The sequence below is a fragment of the Tenrec ecaudatus genome, chromosome 10 (assembly GCF_050624435.1).
Source record: "Tenrec ecaudatus isolate mTenEca1 chromosome 10, mTenEca1.hap1, whole genome shotgun sequence".
Classification (NCBI taxonomy): Eukaryota; Metazoa; Chordata; class Mammalia; order Afrosoricida; family Tenrecidae; genus Tenrec; species Tenrec ecaudatus.
Window position 1 is genome coordinate 135,796,409 of NC_134539.1, and position 25,970 is coordinate 135,822,378.

A 25,970-nucleotide genomic window follows, 5' to 3' on the forward strand; every position below is an offset into this window, starting at 1 on the left:
AGCTCAGCCCAGGCTGACCGGCCCAGTGGCCCTGGCTTCTTCCACAGTGGCCTTGGCAGGAACCCCCCATGCCAGACCCGGTCCTCGGCCAAACGCCGGCCGTGTGCCTGTCCCCTGGACTCCAGCTCTAAGTCCGGAACCTGGCACCCAGTATGCCCTGGGTCTGGAAGGCAGGGGAGGGTCAGAAAAGAAAGCAGTCCTTTTGGGTCAGTGGTCTTGTTTCTTTTCGTTCTACTTTTTTTTTTAATGGCTTTATTGAGCTCTAAGTCACAAATAAATCCACTCGGTTACTTAAAGTGTATCCAATTCAGCAGGCCAGCATCTCACAGAGTTGTGTAACCATGACCACAACTCCTTTTAGCATGTTTTCATCGCCCTCAAAAAGAGCTCCCTACCTATAAGTCACTTCCCCGTTTTTCCTAAACCCTCCCCCGGGGCCCTGCTGGGGAGGTCAGCTCTGTTGAGGGCACTGTCCCATGGGGTCTTCAGGCTGTCATCGTACTGGAGGGGCCGGTGGTCACCAGCTACTTTGTGCTGCTGAGCCCTGTGCTCTCACCAAGGCTGGGCGCCAGCCCACGGCAGCCACTTGTCTATGTTCTGGGCTGGTTCTGCCACGCCATTGTAGGAGAATCGTAACTAGCAGCTCTTCCTGGGCCGCGCTCCCGTTCTTTTTCATGGCTGAGTAATATTCCGCGGTGTACGGCTATAGCATGCTTGTCCCTTCTTTAATGACGCTTTGGGCTGTTCTCCCATTTGGGCTTTTATGAATAACCCTGCTGATCAACATTTGCGCACATGTTTTTGTACAGATTTACGTTTTCATATCGCATGGGTGTAGGTTAGGAGTGGAATTGGTGAATCATATGGTAACTCTCTGGTTAACATTTTGAGGAAAGCGCCAACCTGGTTTCCAACACAACTCGGCCGTTTCGCCTTCCTGCTGGAAGTGAATTAAAAAACAAACAGAAAACCACCTCCCACCTCGCTACCATCAGGTCGATGGCGATCCTGGGAATGGGGGCTCCGATTTCTCCACATCCTCCCCAACACTTGTTATTACGTCTTTTTGATTCTAGCTGCTCCAGTGGGTCTGCCACGGCATCTCGCTGTGGCTTGGGCTGGCTCCGTTTTTTTTTGTCCGTCGTTTTTGCATAATGTATGTGTGGTTGCACCTCGACGGATCGCTGAATCCAACCTCCCATGAATGAGTCGGGCCTGGAGCGGTCTCCCCTGGGAAGCTTCCCTCAGTCTCTCTGCTTTGGTGGCTGCTTGTCCTTTCGTGGGCCTGTGCTGGGGTCTCTGGGCTCATCTGCATCTCCTCCTGCCCCCCTGGTTTGGTTTTTATCTGCATGTCCTCTGGTCCCAGCTGTTCAAACAGGGTGTGGATCTGTGCACACACGAGTTGGGGGGGGATGGGGAGACATCTGGCCTTTCATCTTCTGTCTACCTCTCACCCCCTGGTCCAGGGGTATTGCTTTTGCAGAGACAGAAGAATGTGGGTGAACTCTAGGGACCTCCCCAGCCCTTCACTGTCTAGGGGTTGGGGGGATGGGAGGGGGGCTTCTATCCTGGTCTGTCCCTGTCCTGCTGCCAGCTTGCTGCCCTTTCCCATCCGAGCTGTCAAACACAGGAGTGACACTGGAAGTACTTGGTCCCCATTTCCCCATTTGTGTGCATTCTGCACCACCCCACCCCTCCCAGGGCCTGTGACACCAACCCATCTGGGGTGCTGGCTCTGGAGTTTGGGGGGGGCGCGGGGAAGTGGTGTAAGAGGGCCCCCTTTGGGCTAGGAGTCATTTTTCTGAGAAGTGCCCATGCTTTAATTTAGGGAAGCGGCTTTCCGCCCCTCCCCCAAGCATACATTCTCTGCATCTTGACCTCAGGTAACCCTCCCTAGGGGAAGGGGGCCAGCTGCCAGCCTAGGCTGCAGGGACCCTTCGGGTGCCACTCTGGCCTCCTTCCCCTGTCAGTCCGCGGTTCTGGCCTCAGCCTGGCTCTGCTCTCCTGCCACCCCCAGCAGCGTCTGGGCCCTGCTCCCAGGCCAACTTTGCCAGCCAGGCAAGGTGCCAGCTGTCTGCTCACCCGGGTGCCACGGGAAAATCTCCGGCCGCCCAGGTCGGGGAGCTCCGCCGGGAATGCCTGTGTGCCCACTCACCTGTCTTTCCTCTTTCTACAGCATCTGAGGACATGCCCCCGCCAGCCACCTCGCCCGGGCCCATCTAGGGGTGGCAGACTTTTCTGCATCCTGAAGGCCGCTCTGGACTTTCCCGGGAAAGTAGCCCACCACAGAACCGCTTGACCGGAGGACCAACAAACTCCTGGGACATCCTTCGACTCACCTGGCCACCAGGTGGGGCCACCAAGTGGCCGAGATCAGCCTGCTGGCCTTGGGTAGCAGTGCCAGAACAGAAAGGGGGGTTGGGCTGACCACCCAAGCCCCCTCTGGGCCCGGGCCCCATGCCCCGAGGAGGGGCGGCCTGAAGCCCGCCGGCACCCACCAAAGACGGTCTGCCAGCCCTTTGACTGTGGCTGCTTGGCATGGCCAGCAACAGCAGCTCCTGCCCGACACCTGGGGGTGGGCACCTCAGTGGGTACCCAGTGCCTCCCTACGCCTTCTTCTTCCCCCCTATGCTGGGTGGACTCTCGCCGCCGGGCGCCCTGACCACTCTCCAGCACCAGCTTCCAGTAAGCAGCTATAGCACACCATCGCCAGCCAGTAAGTCCGGGCAGGCCGCCGGGGGCTCGGGGGAGGGAAGTGTGGAAGGTGGCAGGGCCCCGGAGCTTGGGCTCCAGGCATGGTTGTTCTGCCATGGTTTGTGGCTCGTGGGTGCTGGCCCCGGGCTTGGAGGCGGCCTGACATGGCAGCAGTGTGTGATGTTGGGTGGCAGTGGTGCCCGGGGTGCCCTTGCCCCTTCTTCGTGCTCTGCCATCTCGAGGGCCTTATAAATAGCTCCAAGGACTGGACACAGAGGCCCGAGGCGCGTAAACAAACCTCTTGACATTTGGTGGGGACAGTAATGGTAAGAGTGGCACCCCTGAGTCCTGCCCCTACCCCCCACCCGGGCCTGAGGGAAAGGACTTGAAGGAAGGAGTGGACTGAGGGAGGCCGGCAGGCGGGGTTTGTCCACCTCCCCCCGCGCACCCCTTCCCCTCCAATACCGCCGACAGGCACTGTTATGCTAGGCCGGGCTTCCCTCTCTGGGGCCAGCCTTCAGGAACAGCAGCCTGCAAGGACTCTGCCCCGGGAGACAGGCCTGTGTTTTCTCCTTGCCTCTGCCTTCTGCAGTGGGAGTCGCCTGAGCCTGGGTGGGGGTCTCCGGACCCTTCCTCGGCTGGCTGAGCCAGGTAGTGGGAGGTGGCGGAGGCTGCGGCCAGCTGGCAGAGTCCAGGCCTGGGGCCTGCCAGAAGGCTTACAGTAACTCTGGCCCCCAGGGCCCAGCTGGGCGCCGGGCCAGGGCTGGAGGGGAGGAGGGAGCCCAGGCTTGGCCTGGGGCTAGAGGGGGTGGGAGGCGGAGAAGGGTGATGGCCGCCCGGACTGGCCTGTCAGCTGCTGACCTGAGGGACTCGTCCCACCTTTTCTGGCCAGCAGGGATGGCACGCCCCGCCCTGGACACCCACCACCCCTCCCATGGTTGCTGGCAAGCTGCCTGGTACCACTGCCCTGTAAGCCCGCTGGCCTGGGTCAGTGCCCCTTGCTCAGTGTGGGGGCAGCACTCTCCCTGGAGCCAGGGAGAGTCTTTGTCCCTGGGGCAGGCTCTGGCAGGGCGCCTCACTGCCCGCACTGGCCGGCTGCCCACTGCCACCACTGCTTCCTGGATTGCCTCCTCGGGCTCTGCCGCAGCCCACCCACCCCCGCCCCCCTAGCTGCCTAGGAGCTGGGACTCTGTCTGTACTCTCTCCTACACGGGCCAGGGAGCAGGCAGACACTGCCTCAGTCTCCCACCTCAAACCTGCCTCTCCCCTTTCCTTGTGCCCTTCTCTGCGTTCCATAGACCTGTGCTGGGGTCTGCTAGGTGGCGGGGTGCGTAGTGTTTGGAGCTGAGGGTTCTGGGGAATGGGTGGGTGGGGCTGTGGTTTCTAGCATGAGGCGGATTATTTGCTGCCTCCGAGGGGCCTGGAATTCATAGTCTGGCCCGGAGGAGGTCTGCTTCCTGCCAAGGTGGGAATTTGGGGGAGGGAGAAGTCGGGGGGGCCTGTCTGCAACCTAGTGCCTATGGGCAGCTTTCCCTCTGCCCAGGTGATGGGAACGGAGCGCCCAGACACTGCCCACCCCAGCCCTGTCCAGTGTCAGACCCAGGGAATGCTGTATTCTTCCCTCAAAGTCCCAAGTTTCTTCCTCTTTCTCAGAGGTGGGTGGAGAGGGTTTCCGCCTCCACCCCGCCCCATTCCACTTCCCACCCTGGTAGCCTTCTCCCTCAGCGTAGGGGTAGGGGTGGGGTGCCCATATTTGGGGTGAGTGTGGCCTTTTCTTGCTCTCCCCACCCAGGTTGGGTAATACCTTCTTCCTGCCCCTCCTCTGAGACACCAGCTGGTTGCTTCTCGGCAACCCCCCCTCCTTCCTAGTAAACAACAACAACAACTTCTCTCCTTGGCCCTTGCACCCCCACCCTGACCCCAGGGTCTGAGCGTCTCCCGGGCCTTCTCCTTTGCTGGGACCAGAGGCCATGGCGCTGGCCGGAGGGAGGCTGGCAGGGCCCTGACTCCGCAGCCGGGCAGAGAAAACGTTCACGAGCATTTGTGATGGTCAGCGTCACCTCCCTGGCTCTCCTCTGCGCTCTGGGGCTGGTGCGGGACCAGGTGGCTCTGGGGAGACGGAGAGATGGGTGGTCCCCTGCCTCAGGTAGCTGGTGCTGCTGTAGTAGAAGTCACGAGCACACGGGGGGGGGGGTGTCTTTAACACCCAGAACATGATTTTCTCACGGTTTTTGAATTCAGGGGAGGCTTCCTCCTTCCTTTGAAGGAAGGTCCCTGTCTTTTTAGCTTCTGTTGCTGGATTCCTTGTAGGCTTTCCTGCGGCTTGATGTCTGTCTTAGCCCCGCCCCTCCTCTAGTTATCTCCCTGGGATCTCAGATGGACTCCAGATCCCGCCTACACTCAGGCTACCTCATCAAGGTGACAAAGACAGCCCAGTCCCAACGAGGATTGTGACCACAGGGAGAGAGAGCAGGACTTACAATGCAGATTTGGGGGGACCGAATTCATTCAGAACATGGCACTCTTTGGTGCGCCCCTCCCCGCCCCAATTCATATCCTTGCCACATCGAAACCCATATCCCCCAGCATCTCATCCCAAAAGTTTAAAGCCTCTCCGCGGACAGACGCTCGTCTTTGGAATCAATGCAGATCAAATATGGGCGAGATTTCGGGTGTGTCCCATCCCGGGCCCAAATCGCTCTTCATCTGAAGTTTCTGATTCCAGCGGTGGAGCCCGCACAGGTGGGTGTCTCTGTTACAAACAGGAGAAGTGGGAGAGGAACCAGAAACGAGGGGTGACGCGCCCAGCCCCTTGGAGACCAGCAGGACAAACGGCATTCGATTCAAGGCTTGCAAAGATTCCTCGGTTCTGAGACCTCCTGTCCCAGGGCCTCACCCTCTAACGCTAGGGGTTGGCCATGCCTTTGTCATCCGGGCAGGGGGGCCCCTCTGTGGCTTCCCTTCTGCCCTCTAGGGCCCCAGTGATGGCAACGCTGCTTCCTTGGCTGTAGGCAGTCGTAGTCTCAAAGCCATCATCCCTTCGCCCTGGCCAGGCCCCTTTTGATGCCCTTGCACGGTGGTCCCGTCCCCGTCCCCCTGGTACACGTGACTGGCAGGCTCACCTTCTGGAACCAACCCTTGGAAACCCGAGACCGCGGCGCCATTCTTTGAAACCCCGAAGGCTTGGCTTTCCTTGCTTCTAACTCTTCTGTTCCGGGGAGGCTGTTCCAGGGATGGTCCTGTTCTTTCTTTGGGGGCCAACACTGCCCCCGACGTGGCTCCTTTGACCTGTAGAATTCCAAGGAGGAGATGGTGTTCTCTCCATCTTTCTGCGGCCCCGTTCGGTGGGTTTTCCGTTCAGGCCCTTGGTTGGGCCCGGCAGCCACAGGCGTTTCTGTGACAAAGGGCTCGGTAGGCCAGCCTTGGTGGGTGTTCTGGGACACCTGTCCTTCGTGGCTGCGGCGGGACATTCCAGATCCTTAAGTTCTGTTCTCATTGGACACAGTGCATTGTTCAGTCCATCTCTTCCCTCTCCCGTGTAACGCTTAGCCACACCGTCCCTTGAAGACCTTGCTCAGAATAATGTCTGGATCTGTCACTTACAAGTCCTGCCCTCCACCCAGCACTGGAACTCCAGGCAGCCAAGGTCTTTCCCTGTATTAGAAGCACCGCCGATCGGATGGTCACCGTGTGCTTTTCAAGCCTCACCAGGAGCGAGCATGTTCTGGTGCGCTGTAGGACGGACGGACTGGGGTGGCCATCGGTCTCCCTGCAGCCTCACCCAGGCAGTGCAGGCTTTTCCTGTTACCACCTCCTGCTGCTGAGCCCTTTCCTGTAGGGTCTCAGGGCTGCCACACCCCGGACCCCACGGAGCCGACAGGCTCATCTCCCTCAAAGCAGCCGGGGTTTGGACTGTCACCAGCCTCTTCCGTTTGGCACCTGAGGATGCTTTCAGCCCCTACCCATTAGCATGTTCACATCCCAGGTAGCTGTTAGGGCAGCAGACCACGTGTCCACATCCAGATTCTCCGGGTTACCTCACGCCGCTGTAGTCAAGACCGCAGAGAGACGGATTTGCTCAGTCTCTGAGCACGCAGTCCAAATCCAGAGCCAGGGCTAGGGGAAGGCAGCGGTAAGCTTGTTCATGTCTGCCCTTGTTGCTGGAAACCTCACCCCACCCCCCTTCCTTCATCTTACCTCCTTTCCCTCAGGGGGGAGGGGACTGGGTTAGGTGACCTGGGTGTTCTCAGAGACCCTCCGGCTTGTGGGATGACAGGGTCATTGTGGGCAGGGCTGGGTGCCTGGCTTGCTCAAGTAGCCCGACTGGGAAGCCCCCAAGATAGCACCCCCAAGATGGCACCCCACCCCATCCTGCCAAACCCAGCACCTCACTGGCTCTTGGTGTCTGACAACTGTCTTGGTGTGTATGTGTGTGTGGTGTGAGAGTCTGTGTTTAAGGATGTGTGTGTGTGGGGGGGTGGGCATCAAGGTGGTGTGTGCTTTAGGAGGGGGTGTGGGGCTGCTTATGTGTACTTTAGGGGTGAGGGGTCCATTGCTTTGGGGAAGGGAGCTGATGGCTTGTTTGCATTGGGTGGAGAGGCTGGAGAGTTGAGGGATCAAGTCAAGTACCAAGGGGAGGGGCCAGCGCCTTTGTACCCGGGTGGGGAGCTGCAGTTCAGGCGCAGTGGTAGTGGGAAGACCTGGGGAGGGTTGGGGGGGGGGTCGCTGATCCAGGGAATGAAACCTGCCTGGGGAGCAGGCAGTGCGGCTTAGTAGGCAGGCTCTCTGAGCCTGTGTCCTCATCCGTCTTACAAGGACCTCCCCAGAACCTCCCTTAGAGGGTGAGAATTGGGCAAGGGCATTTACGTAGCCCTTGAGGGTACTGGCACCCAGCTCTGATGGCTGGTAGTGAGGGGCCTCGTGCCCTGCCGGTGGGGGGGATGGACAGGGGAGAATGAATACTGACATGCAGATTTTCTCCTGAGGGGGGCCGGGCCCCACTTGCACAGGAAGGCAGCAGGCGGGCAGAGGTTAATTGCCCACAGAACCGCATCTGTGGGCCAGGGCTTGGGCAGAGAACTCTGGAGCTGGGGTCAGTGCTATTGTTGATGCCCCTCGCCCAGGCCCCCAGGACAAGGCCCTGCCTCCCCCCTGGACTGTGTTAGGGGTCTGGAGGCTAGAGGGGAAGAGCTCCTCCGCGGTCCTGCTCTGGAAGCTGCAGATAGTCTCCCCCTGCCAGCACAGCCCGCGGAGCCCAGTGGACACCCCCTCCAGACGGCCACAGAAGGGACACTTTGTAAAAGCCACGCTTCTTACTGTGTTTCCATTGGCGGGGGTGGGAGGGGCGGAGGGCAGGGACACGGGAAACACTCAGTGGAGGAGAACCTGGTGATGATGAGACACCCCACCCCCGACTGGCTGTGTGCCCAGAGACGGGACTGGGCTAACTCCTCCCCCCCCTCCTCCTCCTTGCAGTCAGGAGGCCTCCAGGTAGAAGGTGACTGGGCCCTTCCTAAGCCACTGTAAAGTGCACCCTCCCTCCCTCTCCCTACTTGGCCCTGGACAGTGGGAGAGAGAGCAGGGGTGGGGGGAGGGGAGGGGAAGGGAGCTGCTTAGCAGTCCCTTTCACGCAGAGTCAGCCCATAGGCACCGAATTGAGGTTTTGAAGGGAAACGGCCCCTCACCTTTTATCTCCTGGGGCATCACCTGTCTCGCTCTGGCCCCCTTAAGGGCAAGGTCCTAGAATGGGCTGGGGGAGGGGACTCAGGGAAGGAAGCCTGTCTTCCTCTTGGGTTAGCCAGGGCCAGAGACACTGTGCCCACCCCATGCCAAGGGACATGCGCTCGTGGGACTATGCTGGTGTGGGTCCCGCCTGCCCTTTGTGGGGTGGCATCTGTGGAAGGAGGAAGTATTTCCCTTGTCCAAATCATTTTGGACTGCTCCCCCTCTTCTGGCTGCTTCCTCCTGCCTTGTGCCTTATCTACCCCCCACCCCCAAGGACACAGCAGAAATAGGTCTGAAACTGAGGCCCTCCCCTCCTCCTTTTGACTTCCGGTTGGTGGGAACCCCAGACCAGCGCCCCTCTAGGCTAGAGTCGCACAGGCCACCCCTCTTCCTGTTGAGCTCCCTGCCGCAGGTCAGCCAGCCTCTCTCTGAGTCCATTTCCTCCACATCGCGGCCTTTCCTGACTGGTGTGCAGCTGCAAGGCCACCTTGACCTGCTGCTGGGGAGGGTTTGTTGGGGAGGGCCGCGGGAGCATGAGTCCCATGCACCTTGCAAGGACAGCGATGACAGGCTGGAGCAGGGCATTGTCCTGGGAGATGGTCACCCTGTCCTGGGATCCAGTGTTCGCCTGGCGCTGGGCCTTGTGACTTCCTGTTTGCTGCTCCTCCAGATGGGGCTGAGCACACGAGGGGGTGCTCCCTGGCACAAAGTGGCTAGTTTAGTTCAGCCCACTTGAGCTGAGGGTCTGTCTGTTGAATGCCCAGCCCTGGAGGCGAGGATGCTTGTATGTGTGCGTGCGTGTGTGTACGTACAGGCTCAAGGCCTGCTGATTGCTGTCATTGGAGGGAGTGTGGCTGGCCAGAACCCGCCTTCTCCTCTGCTCTCCCCGCCGTCCTGGGACACAGTGTTCTGCTCTGACCTGCTGCACGACCTTGCTCTCGCCCAGAACAAGCATCTCAACTCCCTCGTTCTCCTAGGTTCTCTTCCTGCCCTGCTCCGGAAATCCTCTCCTTCGTGAAACATCTTGAATGTTACTTCTTAGAAACCTTGGAGGATGTTCACCTTGCCTTGCCCCATGGTACCCCTTCCTATACATGCTGTAGGCCTTTCTTTGTTGTCAAATAGCACGTGGTCGCCACGGCTAAAGAACTCTGGTGGTGTAGTGGGTACGTGTTGGGCTGCTAACCAGGAGGCCAGCAGTTTGAAATCACTAACCGCTCCAAGAGAGAAAGATGAGGCTTTCTACTCCCGTCAAGAGTGATGGTCTGAGAACCGCCCCCCACCCCCACCCCCGGGGCAGTTCGATCCTGTCCTAGAGGGTTGCTGTGAGTCCTAGTTGACGCGAGGGCAGTGAACTTGGCTCGGTTACCAGTTAGTTCTCTACCCTATCTTCCCTACTGTGACTTGCAATCCCTTGACCATGTGATCTTTGATGGTTCGGACTCAGGTCCCTTCCAGCCTTGTAAGGGCCACAGGGACTGGGCATAATGTGCCCAGGAGCTGCATCATTTGGGAAGAGTGACATCAGGGTCTGTGACCTCTCTGGCAGGCTCATCTGTCCCCAAGCCTGTGCGTACCTGCTCCATCGGCAACCAGACCTCACCCTAAGCCCCACGCCCACTATCTTAGCCGCCCAGTGGGCGTCTGGCCTTTGCATTGCACTCTCGGGAACTCTGCTGGTGCGTATGCCAAACATCACACGGTCCTCTCTACCGCTTCATTCCCGACCTGGCATGGATTCTACCTTCAGGGTATCCCGAGAACCCCGCTTCCTTCTGTGCATCCCACTGCCAGATCGTTCCCTGGACCCTGCCTCCACTGTGCCACCCGAGCTATTGCAATAGTGGCCTGCTTTCTTTTGCCTTCCTCTCACCCATTTTTCACACAGGTGCTAGGAAATCAAATCTTGCATCTCCCAAGCTGGGAACCTGAATCTTTTCATTTAAGAGAAAAAAACCCCAAAGCCCTCTTGGGCCCTTCGCTCCAGGCCCACCTGTTTCTATGCCCCCTGTGTCGTCGTTTCCCCTGCCCCCCCCCCCCACTCTCTTACTTTCTGTGCTCCAACCACCCTGGTCCGTGCCTTGACTGTCCTCCCAACTCCTGCAGTCCTCGGACCTTTGCACTCTTCCCGAAGCAGCCTGTTGAGAACAGGGACTAAGTGCTTCTCTGCTAACAGAGGGCTTGGTGTGGGAGAGCATCCAGGCATCTGCTTCAGGGGACCTCCCTGTCCCGCAGAGTTTCAGGAGGTGGAATGGGCTCCAGGGCCGCAGGTTTGGTGCCTTTGCCTGGCTCACCTCTACTCGTTTAGGTCGGGTCGCTGACCCTTCCGTCTAAAGGAAGCACCTCCGTGAATTCTCTTTTAAAGCTCACTGTGTCTACTGGTGGCACAGAAACTGGCGAGACTGCCCTCCCCCGCCCCCCCCAGACCATAACCCTTAATCCCCCTGCGGGTCTGTAACCGAACTGTAGTCAATCGTTTAAGATCAAAAGGGTAGCATTGACCCAAGGCCCAAGTACAGAGGGTTAGGAACAGAGGGATAGAAACAGCAAGCAGGGAGGAAGTAGGCTAAGCCAGGGTCCACTGAGGGCCTGCAGGGGTGAGTGGAATCAGATATGTCCGGATTGTTGGATGTAAACCTGACAATCCGCTCTGTAAACTTCACCTCATTTGCGATAAAGTGGGAAACCCGAGAGAGGAACCACCACCACCACCACTGAAGCACACCAGAGGAGGGGCCTTCAGAAAGTTCACAGGAAAGTGGGATTCCAAGATAATGGAATTTTCCCATGCACTTATACCATAACACAGTGGTTCTCAACCTTTCTCATGCCGCAGCCGGTTAATACAGTTCCTCATGTGGTGGTGACCCCCCCCCCCAACCATAAAACCATTTTCGTTGCTTCTTTAACACTGTCAGTTTGCTCCTGTTCTGAATCTGGCGACCCCTGTGAAAGGGTCGTTTGATTCCCAAAGGGGTCGCGACCCACAGGCTGAGAACCGCTGCCATAATAGCATTTATCTCGGTTTGCATCTACGACGACAACGACCACTACTCATTGCCAGCCATGCGGTGCCAACTCTTAGCAACCCTGTAGGGCGGGGAGCGCTGCCCCAGTGAGTTTCTGAGATTGTAATGCTTGACAGGCATTGAAAGCCCTGTATCTGTCTCCCGATGTGGTTTCCTGCAGACGACCTTGTGGATCCCAACCCAATGTGTAAGCGCACCACCACCAGGCTCCTCTGGTTTACCTGTATTTATATTACATACATATTTTTTCTCAGTTTGTGATAATCTGCTTGATGCCTGTTTCTCAGTAAGGTCTACAGGCTGGGATGGTTTTGCTTACGGCGCCCACGTGGAAGATGCTCAGAAAAGACAGATTTTCCTGAAATACAGTTCCGTTGGCCTGGCGTGGTGGGGACCTGTGGGATGGTGACACTGACTGGCAGCAGAAAGGGCATCTGTCCGCTGTCCTCTTTATTAATAGTAGTAGTAGTAGTATGGCCTTGGACAACCCACTGCGGGGCCTTGCTGCCAGCCAGGATCAGTGCCCACTGCGGAGCGGCTGTCAGGGTCTCCCATTCCTGGCTTTTGGGGGGCCAGCCCTTTCAGAAGGAACCTCTTTCTCCAGATGAAGCAGGCAGTCCAGGCATGCGGGGTCGCTGGCCAAGCCTTATTCTCAGGCTGGACCTGGAGGTGGAGTGGGGCCCAGGATGGTTCCAGGCCTGGGAGACCCCCTGGGGCACAGAGCAGAGTTCTCTGCATGGTTGGTGCCAGCAGCACCTGTGCAGCAGGCCAGTCACAGAGGATGTCACAGACAGTGACACGAGCCGGGTGCCTCATTCCAACGGTGTTTAGACTGCAAGGTGTCACACGCACACTGTTGCTAACACCTGGTCACTCGCTCCACCGCCCTTCCTCTCCCGTGGCCCGTCTATTACCCCCTGATACCGAGGAGCTGCTCAGGCCCAGCTGAGCTGGGGACATCACCCCCTGATACCGAGGAGCTGCTTAGGCCCAGCTGAGCTGGGGACCGGACCGGAGCAGGCTGGAGGGTGAACCCCGCTGACAGGCAGGCGGGCGGGCAAGTGGGTGATGACGTCATGGGCAGAGTGAAGTGGCACCCAGGTGTTCAGCTAGATTTCATTAGGCAAATGAGGCCCTGTCTTGGTGGGAGTATGTATTAGGGGGAGGACACCGGGAAGCAAACCCCTCCCTCAGTCTCCTCCCACTTCTCCCCCCCATCAAACCACCGTGGAGGCAGGGAGGGTGGGGGACGACCCCTTCCCACTAATGCCACTTCTATCGATTTCCTCCCTCCTCTGCCCAGTTCCCAGCGCCCCTCTGGCCTCTGCTTACCTCTTCTCCAGAGGCTTTCTGGGCCCCCTCCTCTTCCCTCCTCTTTCCAGACTCCCCGCCCCCTCCATTCTGTCCATATTCCACCCCTCCTTGTAGATGCCTAGCTTTTTTTTTTCCTTCCTCGGAGCCAGAGCCTCCAGGAACGGGTTAATTAGGGGCGGGGCCTGGTCCGGCCGGGGGCGGGGCCCGAAGGGGAGGGGCCTCCCGTGCGGGGCGGGGCGGAGCGGGGGCGGCCCTTGCAGCCGCCGGGTCTCCGAGGAGGCGGAGCCGCGCAGTCCCCGCCCCGCCGGGAATCCTCGCCCGGAGAAGCCCGGGAGCCCCGGCCCGCGGGAGAGGAAGTGCGCGGGGGCCCCCTTCCCGCCGCCCAGCGCGGGTCCGCCCCCTGCCCGCCCGCCCGCGGATTGGGGCGCGCACGGGCCCCCCCGCCGCCGCCGCGAGACTCGGGGCGGGAGCCCCTCGAGGCGAAGGCGAAGCCGCCGAGTTCCCGGCCGGCCGCCGCCGGGCGCTCGCTCCCGGGAGAGCCGCGGACGCCCCGCGCGCCCGCCAACTTCCCCGCTTTCACCCGGGACTGGTGCCGCGGCCGGCGCACTTGGACGCGGGCACTTCGGGGCTGGGGCGGCCACCGTTGGGGTGGGGGCACGTGCCCCTCACCCCCAGCCGCCCTCCCCGGATGGCGCCGCCGCCGGCCGAGTGAGGGCGGCGCGCAGGACCTCCCCGCCGGACCTCTTGTCTTCGCGGGGGAAGATGTACGAGAGTGTAGACGTGGGGGGCCTCACCCCCACCCCGAACCCCTTCCTGGTGGTGGATTTCTATAATCAGAACCGGGCCTGTTTGCTCCCGGAGAAGGGGCTCCCCGCCCCCGGGCCCTACTCCACCCCGCTGCGGACTCCGCTTTGGAATGGCTCAAACCACTGTACGTACCGGCCGCCCCGCTCCTATTGTAGGAGCCGGGATGGGGTGGGGCGGGAGGGGGCACCGTGGTGACTTGCCCTTGCTGAAACGAAGATGCCCTTGCTGGACAGTTGGCTCTCTCCCTGTAACCCCGGGCGCGCTTTCTGTTCCATCCACCCGAAGGAACTTTGGGGGGGGTTCCTCCTGGGAAACATGCTTTCATCCCTCCGGGACACTTGCGGTCCCCGTCCGTTCCTGTATTTCTACCTGCTTGAAATGCAGGGCTCCGCAGCCCGGCGGCCCTTTCTCCCCGCTTGGAGCTGGCGAGAAGGGCCCTGTCTGTGGGTTTGTCCGCTCGGAGGAGGGGCCTCCTCCCTCTCCACATCCTACCCCTGCCAAACCCTGGGGGGAGCCCCCTCCTGTGCGACAGCTGCTGCCCCAGCCCCTGCTCTTTCCACAGGAGAGTGGGTGTCAGGGGAGTGCTGGCGTCTTCGGTGTTGGCAGTGGGACCTGACAGAAAGGGGAACTTGGTCAGACTCTCCGCCATCCCCAACCCTTACACCTTGGGGAGGGGAGGGGGAAAGAAGGGAGGGCGTGCACCTGGCCCATCTGGGCCTTGTCCCGACCCCAGACACTCGGCTGTCATCTTTTAGACTCCCGTCCCAAGAATGGGGAGGAGAAGCTGCCACGCAGGCGGGAGAATCCTCCTCTCAGTCCAGCTTCTTCTTAGGGGTTCAGTTTGGTTTTGCAGGGCTGGCCCCACTCTGCATCTCCAACCTTGAATATTGGGGGGGGCTTTTGTTACCCTGTTTCCACTGGGCTTCCCTATGAGGGAGGCTGGTAAGAACCCTGGTGGCCTGGTCACCTTTCTCACCTGCTGCCCCTGAGGTCCAGGCTCTTCCGGGAGGGAGGGGTTCCGCCTGTCAGGGTTGCACACCTGGGCACGTTCCCACCCAGCTGTGGCAGTGCTTCCTGGGTGGGAGTGAGCCGGTGCTCTGGGGTTATTGTTAGATGCTCAGGTTTCTTCCTGGCTTGGCTCAGCACTCCCTGTGGGTTTCCCCACCCTCCTGGCCCTGCTGCCTCCCTTTGGCCTGCCAGGGAGGGGGTGGGGTAGGGGTGGAGCAGGCCTCTGGGGGCCTGGCAGATTAGAGAAGGGTTGCTGGCCAAAGTGCCTACCCCAGCCCTCAGCCTCTCTTCTCAAGGTGGAGAGGCACCCCACCTCTGTCTCTGAGGAACCCCCACTTCCTCGTCTCCTATTGTGGCCTGGCAAATGGTGGATTTTGGTCCAATGACACGTGAGACCAGGCCCTTTCTCCCATTTCCCCAGCTCTGGCTGAAAGCCTCCTCTACTTTATTGGGGCAGGATGCTTGCTGGGGTGCACCCCTGTCCCTGCTTGGTGGCCTTTTGCAGAAGACAGACCTTGGCCTCCAGTGGCTGTCTCATCGGTTGCCCCCTGGCTCTGAAGGGGTGGAGGAGGAGCTCAGAGTTGTGGGGAAAACAAATTTGGGGAACCCTGCATCCATCCCCCTAACCTTGGGTGATGAGAAATGGAGACCTGGTAGGTGGGGTACAGCCGGGGTACAACTGGGCTCCCCCAGTTCTATGTATGGGAGTGTGTGTTGGAATGGCAGGTTCTAGACTTGTCCTGGACAAAGAATGGGGCTGGGGGTGGTGACCAGACCCTGTCTGGAGTACCTGCGACTATTGTCACTGCTTTGTAAGTGTGTAGGGGGGAGGATCCCTGCCGACCACAGCACCTAAGCTCCCTGTGGGAGATTCTCCACTCCTTCCTGGCACCTCCACTCAAGGTGGGAAGAGGTGACCAGTTGGCCTTGGGAACGTACTTCATTGGGACCTTGTTGCCTGCCCCAGAGCCCCCATTCTGTGCAGTGGAGGGTGAGGGGCACACGATGTGGCTTCCATCTGCCCCCCCACCAACCCTGCAGCTCAGGCCACCACCCTACTCCCAGACGTCCAAGAATGTGAAGCACGTGGATGCCCTCTGTGGGGGGAGGGGAGAGATGCTTATCACTGCTGCGGGCCAGGCCGCCGGGCCTTCCCACCGCCAGGGCCACCCAGGGCCACCCCGCCCTCGACTCCTCCCTCTCCCCCTTCCCCCCCTCCCCAGACCTGCACTCCACCCTTCCCCAGGGGCTGCGAGGGGACCTGCGGTGGCGGGCACCGGCTAGATTGGGAGGGGAGCGCTGGCCAGGGGCCGGGCTGATTTCCTGCCGATCTCCTCCAGGAAGCCGGCCCGGCCCTGGGCGAGCCTGCGCGGGCTCCGGGGCGTGGGGAGGCCGAGCCCCGGGCCGTGCCGCGGGGGGAGGGGCGCCTGCTTCCTGGGCTGCCGCCGCCCGCCCCTCCCCTCCTCCGCTCGCAGGCCTGGAACTTTGTGCGGAGAAGGTGCGGCGCCCCAACCAGACTGCGTCTTGCCGCCAGCAGGGCCGCAAGCGTGAGCCACTTGAGGGATGCTGCTCAGAGTGGGGGAGGGGCCAGGTGTGGCAGACCCTCCCCCTTCGCTGTACACCTCCTGGCCTCCCATACCTTCACCTGGGACCTCTGAGACTTGTGGGGCCCTGGGATCAAAGGGCGGAGCGCCAAAGCTGGAAGCTGGGTTACCTGGGTGACAGGTGGCTTGGGGGGGGGTGCCTGCAGAGTGGGTGGAGACCTTTGTACAATTTGGGGCTGCCTACTGGTTGGCTGGTGAACTGAAGTGAGGCCGACCTCCCTCAGCCAGAGGAGTAGCCCCCACCTGGTCATCCCTACCCCACCTGGTCATCACTTACATCCCGCCCCAAAAGTCATCTAGCACATTTCTTTCAGCTCCAGAAACACCCCCAGGTCTGTGCCTTAGCTCCAAATTGCCCTCAGTGCCATCCCTCCCTGGTTCTCCTCATCCCGTCCTTGGTGTGCCCCACACCCCTCTTCCCCTCAGGACCTCCAAGTTCTCAGTCATCAGCCTGCTTCAGAGGTGGGGGCATGGCAGCGTGGCAAAGGCGGGTGGCCCTGGTTGGGGTCAGTGCCTCCTCTTCGGGGTGGAATGCTGACCAGGATTTCTAGGCCAGGCCCCACCCCCGGCCTTGATCCACCCCCACCAGTCGGGATTGTCTATTGTTACCACTTTTACGTCTTGGAAAAAGTTAGGACAACAGAGAGCTCCTTTGTGGCTCCCCCCTCTGCCCCCTGGCTTCACCCAGGCTCCCCGCTCTCCCACCACCCCAAGCAGCTGTTCTCAGGCCTCCCTGTTGGGCTTATCTGCCGCTCTGGCCTGGCAAATGGAGGACCCGGGTGGGCAGAAGGACTGGCAGGGATGTGAACATAGCCTACCCCTTTGCTATAAGATGGTCTTTGGATAGGAAGGGGCTCCCCGGAGCTCCCACTAGCAGTGTGGAGCACCAGGGAGTGGGGACCAGGCCCGATGAATGGCCAGGAGTGCCCCACAGGGGCATGGGGTAGGGTGGCAGCATGCAGCAGACCCTCCACCCTCTGCCTGGACTTTGCCCACATTTCCTATGGCTGTAAGGGACTTGGGCCAGGAGCTGTGGGTGCCTTGGATGCCAGACATGCATATACTAGGAGGTGGGGTGGGCCCAGGTAAACTGGGGGGAGGGGTGCCAGTCAGCAAGGGTCATCCTCTTTAGTGAGGCCACCTCTGCCTCTTGGTCCTGGACAAACAGACTTTGCCAGGGAGGGGGGATTCCCGGGGGGGGCGGGGTAAGCCCTTTGGGAATTTGGGATTGTCTCGATTGTAGTTCAAACCTGGCACAGGACTCCCCTCTCGGGTGCCCAAGGTTGGGGCACAGACAGCCCACTGCTGGCCCCACCAGTTCATTCGGCATGGGTGAGGGACATGGAGCGTGGAACCCGAATAGGGGGAGGGGAGGATTTGCCCCTGCTGGCTGGGTCACCCTGCTGGCTGCCCTCTGGATGCTGAAGAGCAGCAGGCGAAGGGGGAGTCACCGGATGTAGTATTGACAGGGGACAGGCAGAGCATTGATGGGAACAGACCCCTTTTGTCATGCTGCCTCCCTCCAGATCGGGGCACCCAGAGTGACAGGCTGCCAAAACCCACGGGGACTCCTTTCCCTGTCTCCAGGGGGTCTCCTGCTCTGAGAGGCCAGACCTTGCCTCTCCTGTTAGAAGTGCCTGCCTTGAATCCCTGGCCAGGGGATTGTTTGGGTGGAGGAGGGGTTGTGGCTGCTAGTAGGGGGTGGAGTGGGGGGGGAGCAGCGGAAGCCAAGGGGTGGGGGAGTGGCCGCCTCTGAATATCCTGTTGACCCCAGTTTCCTCTGCCCCCAGCTCTGGTCCTCCTCCCTCCCTCCCTCTTCCATCTGAGCTCCTTTGGCCTCAGGGGGTAGACCAGCTGGTTGTCCACCCTGGCTTTAGGACCGGCCGACTCCCAGCCCCAAGGGCCACGGTGTACAGTGGCGTGGATCCGATCTGGAATCTGGGCTTTCTGATTTTGAAGGCAGTCCTGGAGGGGGTAGACCAGAGAGGCCAGTGCTGGAAGCTTCGTCAGCATCCTGAGTTCTGGCCGGGAACTCCTCCTGAGGCCTTGCCTTGTTCCTGGCCTGGAGCTAGTGCCTTGCCTGGGATGGGGGGGCTGGGGGGGGTGGGAAGGAGCCTGAGGCTCTTAGGGCCCTGGTGACCGGGCCTCTAACTACGGCCTCCCCCTTGCTTCCTCTCCAGCCATCGAGACCCAGAGCAGCGGCTCTGAGGACATCGTGCCCAGCCCGCCTTCTCCGCCCCCTCTGCCTCGAATTTACAAGCCTTGCTTTGTCTGTCAAGACAAGTCCTCGGGCTACCACTATGGGGTCAGCGCCTGTGAGGGCTGCAAGGTGAGTGCCCGGGGAAAGACAGCGCCAGCCGATCCCCAAGAGATGCCCACTGTAACATCTTGCGGGGGTGGGGGGGAGCCTCTGAAGCCACTGTGCCAGGAAGGAGACAGCCCCCCTCAGAGACGAGCTGGGGTCTGCCCCAGCCAGAGGTCTCCTCCACTCGATCTGAGCTCTGCTCCCCATCTCCATCCTCCAGCTGGCAAGGCGTGTGCCCGCTGCCGCTGCCACCGCTGCCCAGGTTGCCATGGTGAGCTGGCTGTTGCCTAGCTCTTGGCTGAGGACCCAGGAGGCCTGCCCCCGGCGGGCGGCTCTGCCCAAACCTTGCCATGGCAGCCTGGCAAGACAGCGGCAGGCGCCGTGCCCTGGCTTCCCCTTCAGGTGCCCAGGCTGTGGGTTTCCCAGGGTTTTCCCCACCCCCACATGTTAGGCTCCCAGACACCAAGGTGGCTGTCCATCCCCCCAGTAGCCCCTGGCTGACTTCGTCCCCTCTCCCCAGGGCCTGAGCCCCCACGTGTTTCTGGCCATGCTGCTGCCTAGTCTGGCTCTCAGGTGTGAGTGAGGCTTCAGCTGGTGTGTGGCTTGCCCTCCTGAGCGGTTCAGGCTTGGCCTGGGTCCGTCTCGGTACTTACTGTGTGTGGAACTCCGGCCCGCCCAGTCTGCCTCTGACTGGTCTGTCCGGTTAGCTGTGTATCCCGCCGCCTGGCTGCCGAGTGTGCACACGTGTGTGGGTCAGCGTCTCCCCAGGACCCACCTGTCTCCTTCCTTGGCTCTTTGCTGCTTGCCTGGGTTTGGAGCCCAGGCTGAAGGTTCCAGGTCTCTGCCCTGCTTCCCTGCAGTCTCTTCCCCCCTGCTCCACAGGAGGAGGCCAGGAATGTGGGTGTGGGATGGGGAAGTCCCCCATTCACTGGGAGACCTTGAGGCAGGTCCTGGGGTTCTCATGGGGGGAGTGTCCCTATAGTCCATCCACTCGCCCCAGCCTGCTCTGGTTGGCGATGGGCATTGGCCGGCCTGACCCTGCCTAACCCCAGGCTGAGGCTGGGCTCTGCACCCGCCTGGGAGTGGCTGACGCATTCTGGTCGCTCTTCCCCAGGGCTTCTTCCGCCGCAGCATCCAGAAGAACATGGTGTACACGTGCCACCGAGACAAGAACTGCATCGTCAACAAGGTGACCCGGAACCGCTGCCAGTACTGCCGACTGCAGAAGTGCTTCGAAGTGGGCATGTCCAAGGAGTGTGAGTGCCAGGGCAGGGGAACCGGAGGGGATGCCCACAGCCAGGGGTGCAGGGGGCTGGCGCTTGTTTGGGAGCGCACGTGCACGCACCCTGGCCTACAGGCTCCTTGTCCCGCCGTGGGACAACAGAAGAGTGAATCTTGACGTGTGTGTCTCATCAGAGCGGGGCACCAGGGGTTCCCAAGTCCCTTCTGAGCCTGCCTTGTATTAGGGGAGGAGCTTGAACTCTCAGTCGGGGATAGGGGTGTGTGAGGGGGTGGCCGGGACTGAGTTGGTACTTGTGCATGGTGGGGGGATGCAGGCGCAGTGATCCAAAAGCCATTGTCTGGTTGGACAATGTCTGGTTGGGCCCCAGAGTTGGAAGAGAGGTTGGCACCTCCCCAGTCCCAGAGGAATGGGGTTTTCCAAGTTGGACTCAGCTGAGGTCGAGGGAAGGAAGGAGGGCGGGGGGGGGGGGCGGTGGCAGGGGGGGCGTGCTGGACAGGGGGACCCTCTTGTGTTGAATCATGAGTGTTGCCGTGGTGACCGGTGATTGATGATGTCAGAGATAAATGACGCTGACAGACGCCTCCTTGTCTGCGTGGCTGTTACCTTGGAAACTGAGCCTGGGGGGATGGAGGGTGGGGGAGGGAGCTGGCCGCGGGACCCCTAGCCCTCTGTGGGGAGGGCTGGATTGTGAGGAAACCGGTCCAACTCCGAGCCTGTGGGCTCCCAGGCAGTAGTGGAGGGACCCCAGAGCATCCTGCCCAATTCCAGGAGGCTGTCGGCCTTAGGTCCTGAACCAAGGGCTCCCCACAGCAGAGGGACCCTAACTTGAGCCCCGGAGGTCTAGAACCCTTGGCTTGAGGGGCCAGCTCCTCCTCCTCCTCCTCCTCCTCCACTGCCTTCCGCTCATAGCTTTCAAAGCAGGAGGACCAGGGTGGGGACCCCTCTCCCTCCGCCACAAGCCCCCCACCCCCATTCCCCTCCCTCCCCTCTCCGGCTGCTCCTGCCCCGGAGCTGAGCAGCTGCCATTTCAATAGAATTAAAGCTTCCGAATGATAAACGTCTTGTCACAGCTGCAATTTTCTCTTCCCAAATTATCCCCCCACCCTCCCCCTCCCTCCCCTCTCCCTCCTCTCCCCTGCACTTTATTGAATTTGCAGAATCGACATGAGTGATCTCCAAATTATGCCAGCCCCCCACCCCCACCCCCGCTGCCCCCTCCTGGCCCCCACCCCCACCCGGCCTTCCTCTCACAGCGTCAGCAGCCACCACCACTGGCCTGCGAGTGAGTGATTGTGTGTCTGCCATAATCGGCTGGTAACGACCCCGTCGCTTCTTTAAAGCCGAGTGGTGTGTGCGGCTCAGCGCCCCTGGTGATTTGTCAGCTCCCCAGCTAATGGGCCGAGAGAGATCTGACCCCCCCCACCTCGGCCTGGGGGGCCCCATGCCCCACCACCAGCAGCCGCCTGGGGAGTTTAGAGCCAGGCCTGGGACCCACAGGGAGATGCCTGCCTGGAGGGAGGTGGAGCAGGTCCCTCCTGGAAGCAGAAAGGGGGTGGGGGCTGTGGGGGGCAGCCCTCAGGCATGCACCCTTGGAGTGTGGGCCAGGAGGATGGGGGGCTGGGTGCCAGGCGGCTCACTAGGCCCTGGGAGCGTGTGGCCGGCACCGCTGAGGGCTTCAGGCCTCAGGCAGGGTGTGAAGCTTTGGCGGGAGCTAGCCTGTGCCCACGGATGTGTGTGGGGGGGAAGGTGCACCCACCTTGGAGACCTCCTAGCAGCTCGTTGTCGGGTGGGAGGTTTCCCGGGAAGGACCCTGGGACCAGGGCTGGACCCGGCTCCTCCCGCCAAGCCGCCTGGCCTCTGTCCCTCACAGCGGTTCGGAATGACCGGAACAAGAAGAAGAAGGAGGTGCCCAAGCCCGAGTGCTCGGAGAGCTACACGCTGACGCCGGAAGTGGGCGAGCTCATCGAGAAGGTGCGGAAGGCGCACCAGGAGACCTTCCCTGCCCTCTGCCAGCTGGGCAAATACACTACGGTATGGCTCCCTCCTGCATGGTTCCCTCCTGCCGCCAGCTCCTGCCCACCGCACCCCTGCCCGTGGCCTCCAGCCGCCTCTGCTCCTTGCCCAGGAACTGAGGGTTCGGCAGAGGGAGTGCTGGGGGACGGGGCTGAGATGGAGAAGGCCCTCATCCTCCCCCCTTCCCCCTAGAACAACAGCTCCGAGCAGCGTGTCTCCCTGGACATTGACCTCTGGGACAAGTTCAGTGAGCTCTCCACCAAGTGCATCATTAAGACGGTGGAGTTCGCCAAGCAGCTGCCCGGCTTCACCACTCTCACCATCGCTGACCAGATCACCCTCCTCAAGGGTGCTTGCCTGGACATCCTGGTGAGTGTCTGCACCCTGCCCGCCTGGACACCACCCCTTGCCCTAGTAGCATGGCCTCCCACGCCTCCAGGGACTGCCCTTATCAAGGTCCTGCGATGCCCGAGGGTCACCCAGGCACTCCTACGTGGTGGGAGGGGCAGAGTGCTGTCTGCAGGCAGCTTCCCCCACGCCATGCCCCAGGTGCAGGGTGGCAGGCAGGGCTCCGCTCCAGCGCGTGCATTGATTTGGACACCTGTGGGGTGCGTGCAGAGCCCGGAACCACAGTCCACCATGGTCCTTGCCTCCTGGAAACTAAGTTTCCTCCCAGCACCTCTGCGTGGAGTGCGCATGGTTCCACCAGCCCCACACGGCTGTTTAAGTTTAAATTACAATTCCTTAGGATTAAATTGCGCTAAGCGGTGGCCTACTCTCAGTGCGTGGTGGTGATATTTCAACTGGCTGGCGGCCACATGTGGCGGTTGGCTGCCATATTGGATGGTGCAGACATTCCCTTCCCTGCAGAAAGTTGTATGGGACGGCAGTGCCACAGGGGCCCCTGGGGAATGCAGATGCCAGGGGCTTCCAGGCCTTGAACGGTTGCCCCTCTGCACCCAGATCCTGCGGATCTGCACGCGGTACACCCCCGAGCAGGACACGATGACCTTCTCCGACGGGCTGACGCTGAACCGGACGCAGATGCACAATGCTGGCTTCGGCCCCCTCACTGACCTGGTGTTCGCCTTCGCCAACCAGCTGCTGCCCCTGGAGATGGACGATGCTGAGACCGGGCTGCTCAGTGCCATTTGCCTCATCTGTGGAGGTGGGTGGCATCTGAGTCTGGGGCCAGGGCGCTGCCTTAGAACCTCTCCCAGGAGAAAGAAGCTCAGGGATCATCAGATGTGGAAGGCAGGACCCCGGTCCCGTCAGGCACCTCTCAGAGGGGTACATTGAGACTCAGGCACACGGGCTTGTCTCTGGCCACACAGCAGGGGAGGAGTGGCAGTGGGAACCTGAACGCTGGCCCCTTATCCCTAGGGAGTGCTTCTCCTGCGGAGGTTCCGAGTGAGGCCCTGAAGGCCAGGCACTCAGATTCAAGCCTGCCCGGCTGCGTGACTTCCCAGCCACAGTGGCTGCGAGCCAGGAGCAGGAATAGGCCTCACCTGCCGAATTTCGGGGGCCGTCTGTCAGTGCGACCTGGGGCCGTCTGTCAGTGCAGTAGATGGCTGCTGGTTGCTGGTTGTGATGGTGGGGTTCTGCTACACCAGGATGTAGGGCGGGGATCCCTGGCCATCATTTCTCTGGGCTTGAGGATGGAGCTGCTCGTGTGCTGGGGTCTCCTGCTCATCTGGGTGGATAGGGAGGCCTTGAAGCACCCCTCATCCCGAGCCGACAGTAAATGTTGGGTTCAAAGCCACCGGCTGCTCCATGGGAGAAAGACAATCTGCTCCCATGAAGATTTACAGGTTTGGGAAAGCCTTAGGGAACCGTTCTCCTTAGCCCTAGAGGGCCACTCTGGGTCCGAATGGACTCAGTGGCAGGAGTTGGACCGTGTCTGTAGGGGGGGTGCACGCTGCACACAGCTGCCTCCACTGCTTTGTGAGGGAAGAGACTGGCCTGCCGGTGGGCCTGTCTGGCTTGGGCGGGCTCACCCCCTAGCGGCCGAGGCTGGAAACGCTCAGAAGGCCTCTGGCTCCCGCAGACCGGCAGGACCTGGAGCAGCCGGACCGAGTGGACCTGCTCCAGGAGCCACTGCTGGAGGCACTGAAGGTCTACGTGCGAAAACGGAGGCCCAGCCGGCCCCACATGTTCCCCAAGATGCTGATGAAGATCACGGACCTGCGAAGCATCAGCGCCAAGGGTGAGGCTGCTCTGCCTGGGGCGATCCCATGTGTCCACCCAGGGCCAGACCCCAGGGATGCAAGTCCAGGGTCCCTGTCCATGCTCAGGGCCATGTCCCAGCCCTGCTCCAGTGTCCCTGTCTGCCCAGGAACAGTGCCCCAGCCCCTGGCCTAGTGCACACTCTCCTTACCTAGCGGAAGGCTGCCCAAACCTGAACCAGTAACCGTTGCTTGTGCCTCAGGGTCTGATTCTGCACCCCGCTCAGGAGGGCCAGTGTTCCCAAAGTGAGGGGCTGGAAAGCCTTCATGGGGAGAACCCAGTGTCTTCGCATTCTGTTTTCCCATGAGCTTTCCGAAATCCCTCTTGGGGGCCGAGGCCAAGGTCTTAAGGGACGCCACTGTGTGGCCAAGACTTGCGCCTGCCTGGCTTGGTGCCGGCCGGCCCGTCGGGGGAGGGCCTGGTGCTGTCCTTGAGCAGCCGAGTTACCTCGAGACTCGTCGGAGTTGAAGCTCAACGTTGTGATCCCTTGGTCCTGGTACTTGGGGGCTTGTGGAGGGGGCTCACGTCACAGGGTGGAGCCCCAAGGCCAGCGCCCGGTAGATGTGATCCGTCACTTCCAGCCAGAACTGCCTGGTGCTGCACCCCCTGGGCTGGGGGCCAAGGGCTCTCCCGCTGACTTCGGTCCCCCACCAATCCCCCAGGGGCTGAGCGGGTGATCACGCTGAAGATGGAGATCCCGGGCTCCATGCCGCCGCTCATCCAGGAAATGCTGGAGAACTCCGAGGGCCTGGACACTCTGAGCGGACAGCAGGGGGGCAGGGTACGGGACGGGAGCAGCTTGGCCCCTCCGCCGGGCAGCTGCAGCCCCAGCCTCAGCCCAAGCTCCAACAGAAGCAGCCCGGCCACCCATTCCCCGTGACCGCCCGTGCCCTGGGCCCTGGCTTTATTCTGCCTTTCTACCGACCAAGTGGACCCCCGTCAGCCCTGCCTCCACTGTGCCCCCGGGCAGAACCAGGACCTTCCCTGGGGCCGGGCTGGAGGAGGCTGCGACTCGGAAGTGGCCCGGGGCTGCGTGGACTAAGCACTCCTGCCTGGGCTGACGGGGGCGAGACGGTGAACTGAGTGAGCAGCCTCGGGATGGGGCACCTGGGGGCCTTGTGTTCAAGATGCCCCTCTGCCCACCTTGCCACATCTTCTTCACCAGCAAATGCCGGGACCTGGCTCCCCATCCTCAGAGCTCACAAGCCATTGCTCCCCCGTCGGACCCTGTCCCCCTGCCTTGGTTGGTGACAGAGGGGGCGGGCCAGGGGTGGGAGCTTCCCCTGTATATACCCTGCCATACCAACCCCCCAGGTATTAATTCTCGCTGGTTTTGTTTTTATTTTAATTTTTTTGTTTTGAATTTTTTAATAAGAATTTTCATTTTAAGCACATTTATACTGAAGGAATTTGTGCTGTGTGTTGGGGGGGGGCGTGTGGAGCCAGATCCAGTGCTGGAGGGGGATGGGTCCTGAAGGAGGGAGAGGTTTTTCCCCCTCCACGGCTCCCTGCACCCCTTCACTCCCCTTGCTTTTTCTCCTCAGTTTTCTCTTTAAAACTGTGAAGTACAAACTTTCCAAGACCTGCCTTCCCCCCTCCCTTGCTGGGGCAGTGGCCAGCCCCTCCGTTTCACCACTGGGTGTTTCAGAAGCCCCTGGAAAGAGAGGGCTCCAGGCCCCAGCACCTCTGCAGTGTGAAAGGCAGCAGGGAGGGGCAGAGCAGGCCTCAGACTACACGGTGTCCCTGTCCTCCTGTCTCCTTGAGCAGAGCTGCGTCCCCACTGATGCCCACATCACTAAGCTCCCAGCCCCCACTGTGAAGGGGCCGGTCAGGGGTCTGAGCTCCCTGCCCCCAGCCTCAACCACCAGCACCCCATACAGGCACTCTGCCCCCACCCTCTCTCTCTCACACACACACACACACACACACACACACACACGCGCGCGTGCGCACACGCACGCATATGCACACAACCCTTGTTCCTCCATCTTCCTGCTGCACCA

At 61.0% G+C, this 25,970-nt stretch overlaps 1 protein-coding gene across 3 annotated transcripts in view; it reads left to right on the plus strand.

The window, feature by feature from the left end:
* The window catches only part of RARA (retinoic acid receptor alpha), a 43,281-nt gene extending 17,916 nt beyond the window's left edge, over positions 1-25,365 (plus strand). For 2 of the 3 annotated variants that reach the window (XM_075561789.1, XM_075561788.1), the window contains exons 2-9: positions 2,177-2,716; positions 18,361-18,509; positions 19,600-19,741; positions 21,599-21,759; positions 21,934-22,110; positions 22,705-22,909; positions 23,789-23,947; positions 24,630-25,365. In XM_075561789.1, the coding sequence (XP_075417904.1) occupies positions 2,539-2,716; positions 18,361-18,509; positions 19,600-19,741; positions 21,599-21,759; positions 21,934-22,110; positions 22,705-22,909; positions 23,789-23,947; positions 24,630-24,847 (1,389 nt within the window). In that variant the 5' untranslated portion in view covers positions 2,177-2,538 and the 3' untranslated portion in view covers positions 24,848-25,365. Of the gene's footprint in view, positions 1-2,176; positions 2,717-13,073; positions 13,693-18,360; positions 18,510-19,599; positions 19,742-21,598; positions 21,760-21,933; positions 22,111-22,704; positions 22,910-23,788; positions 23,948-24,629 lie in introns of those variants that run through there. The other variant, XM_075561791.1, reaches the window with a different exon arrangement.
* Positions 25,366-25,970: the final 605 nt, after the last annotated feature.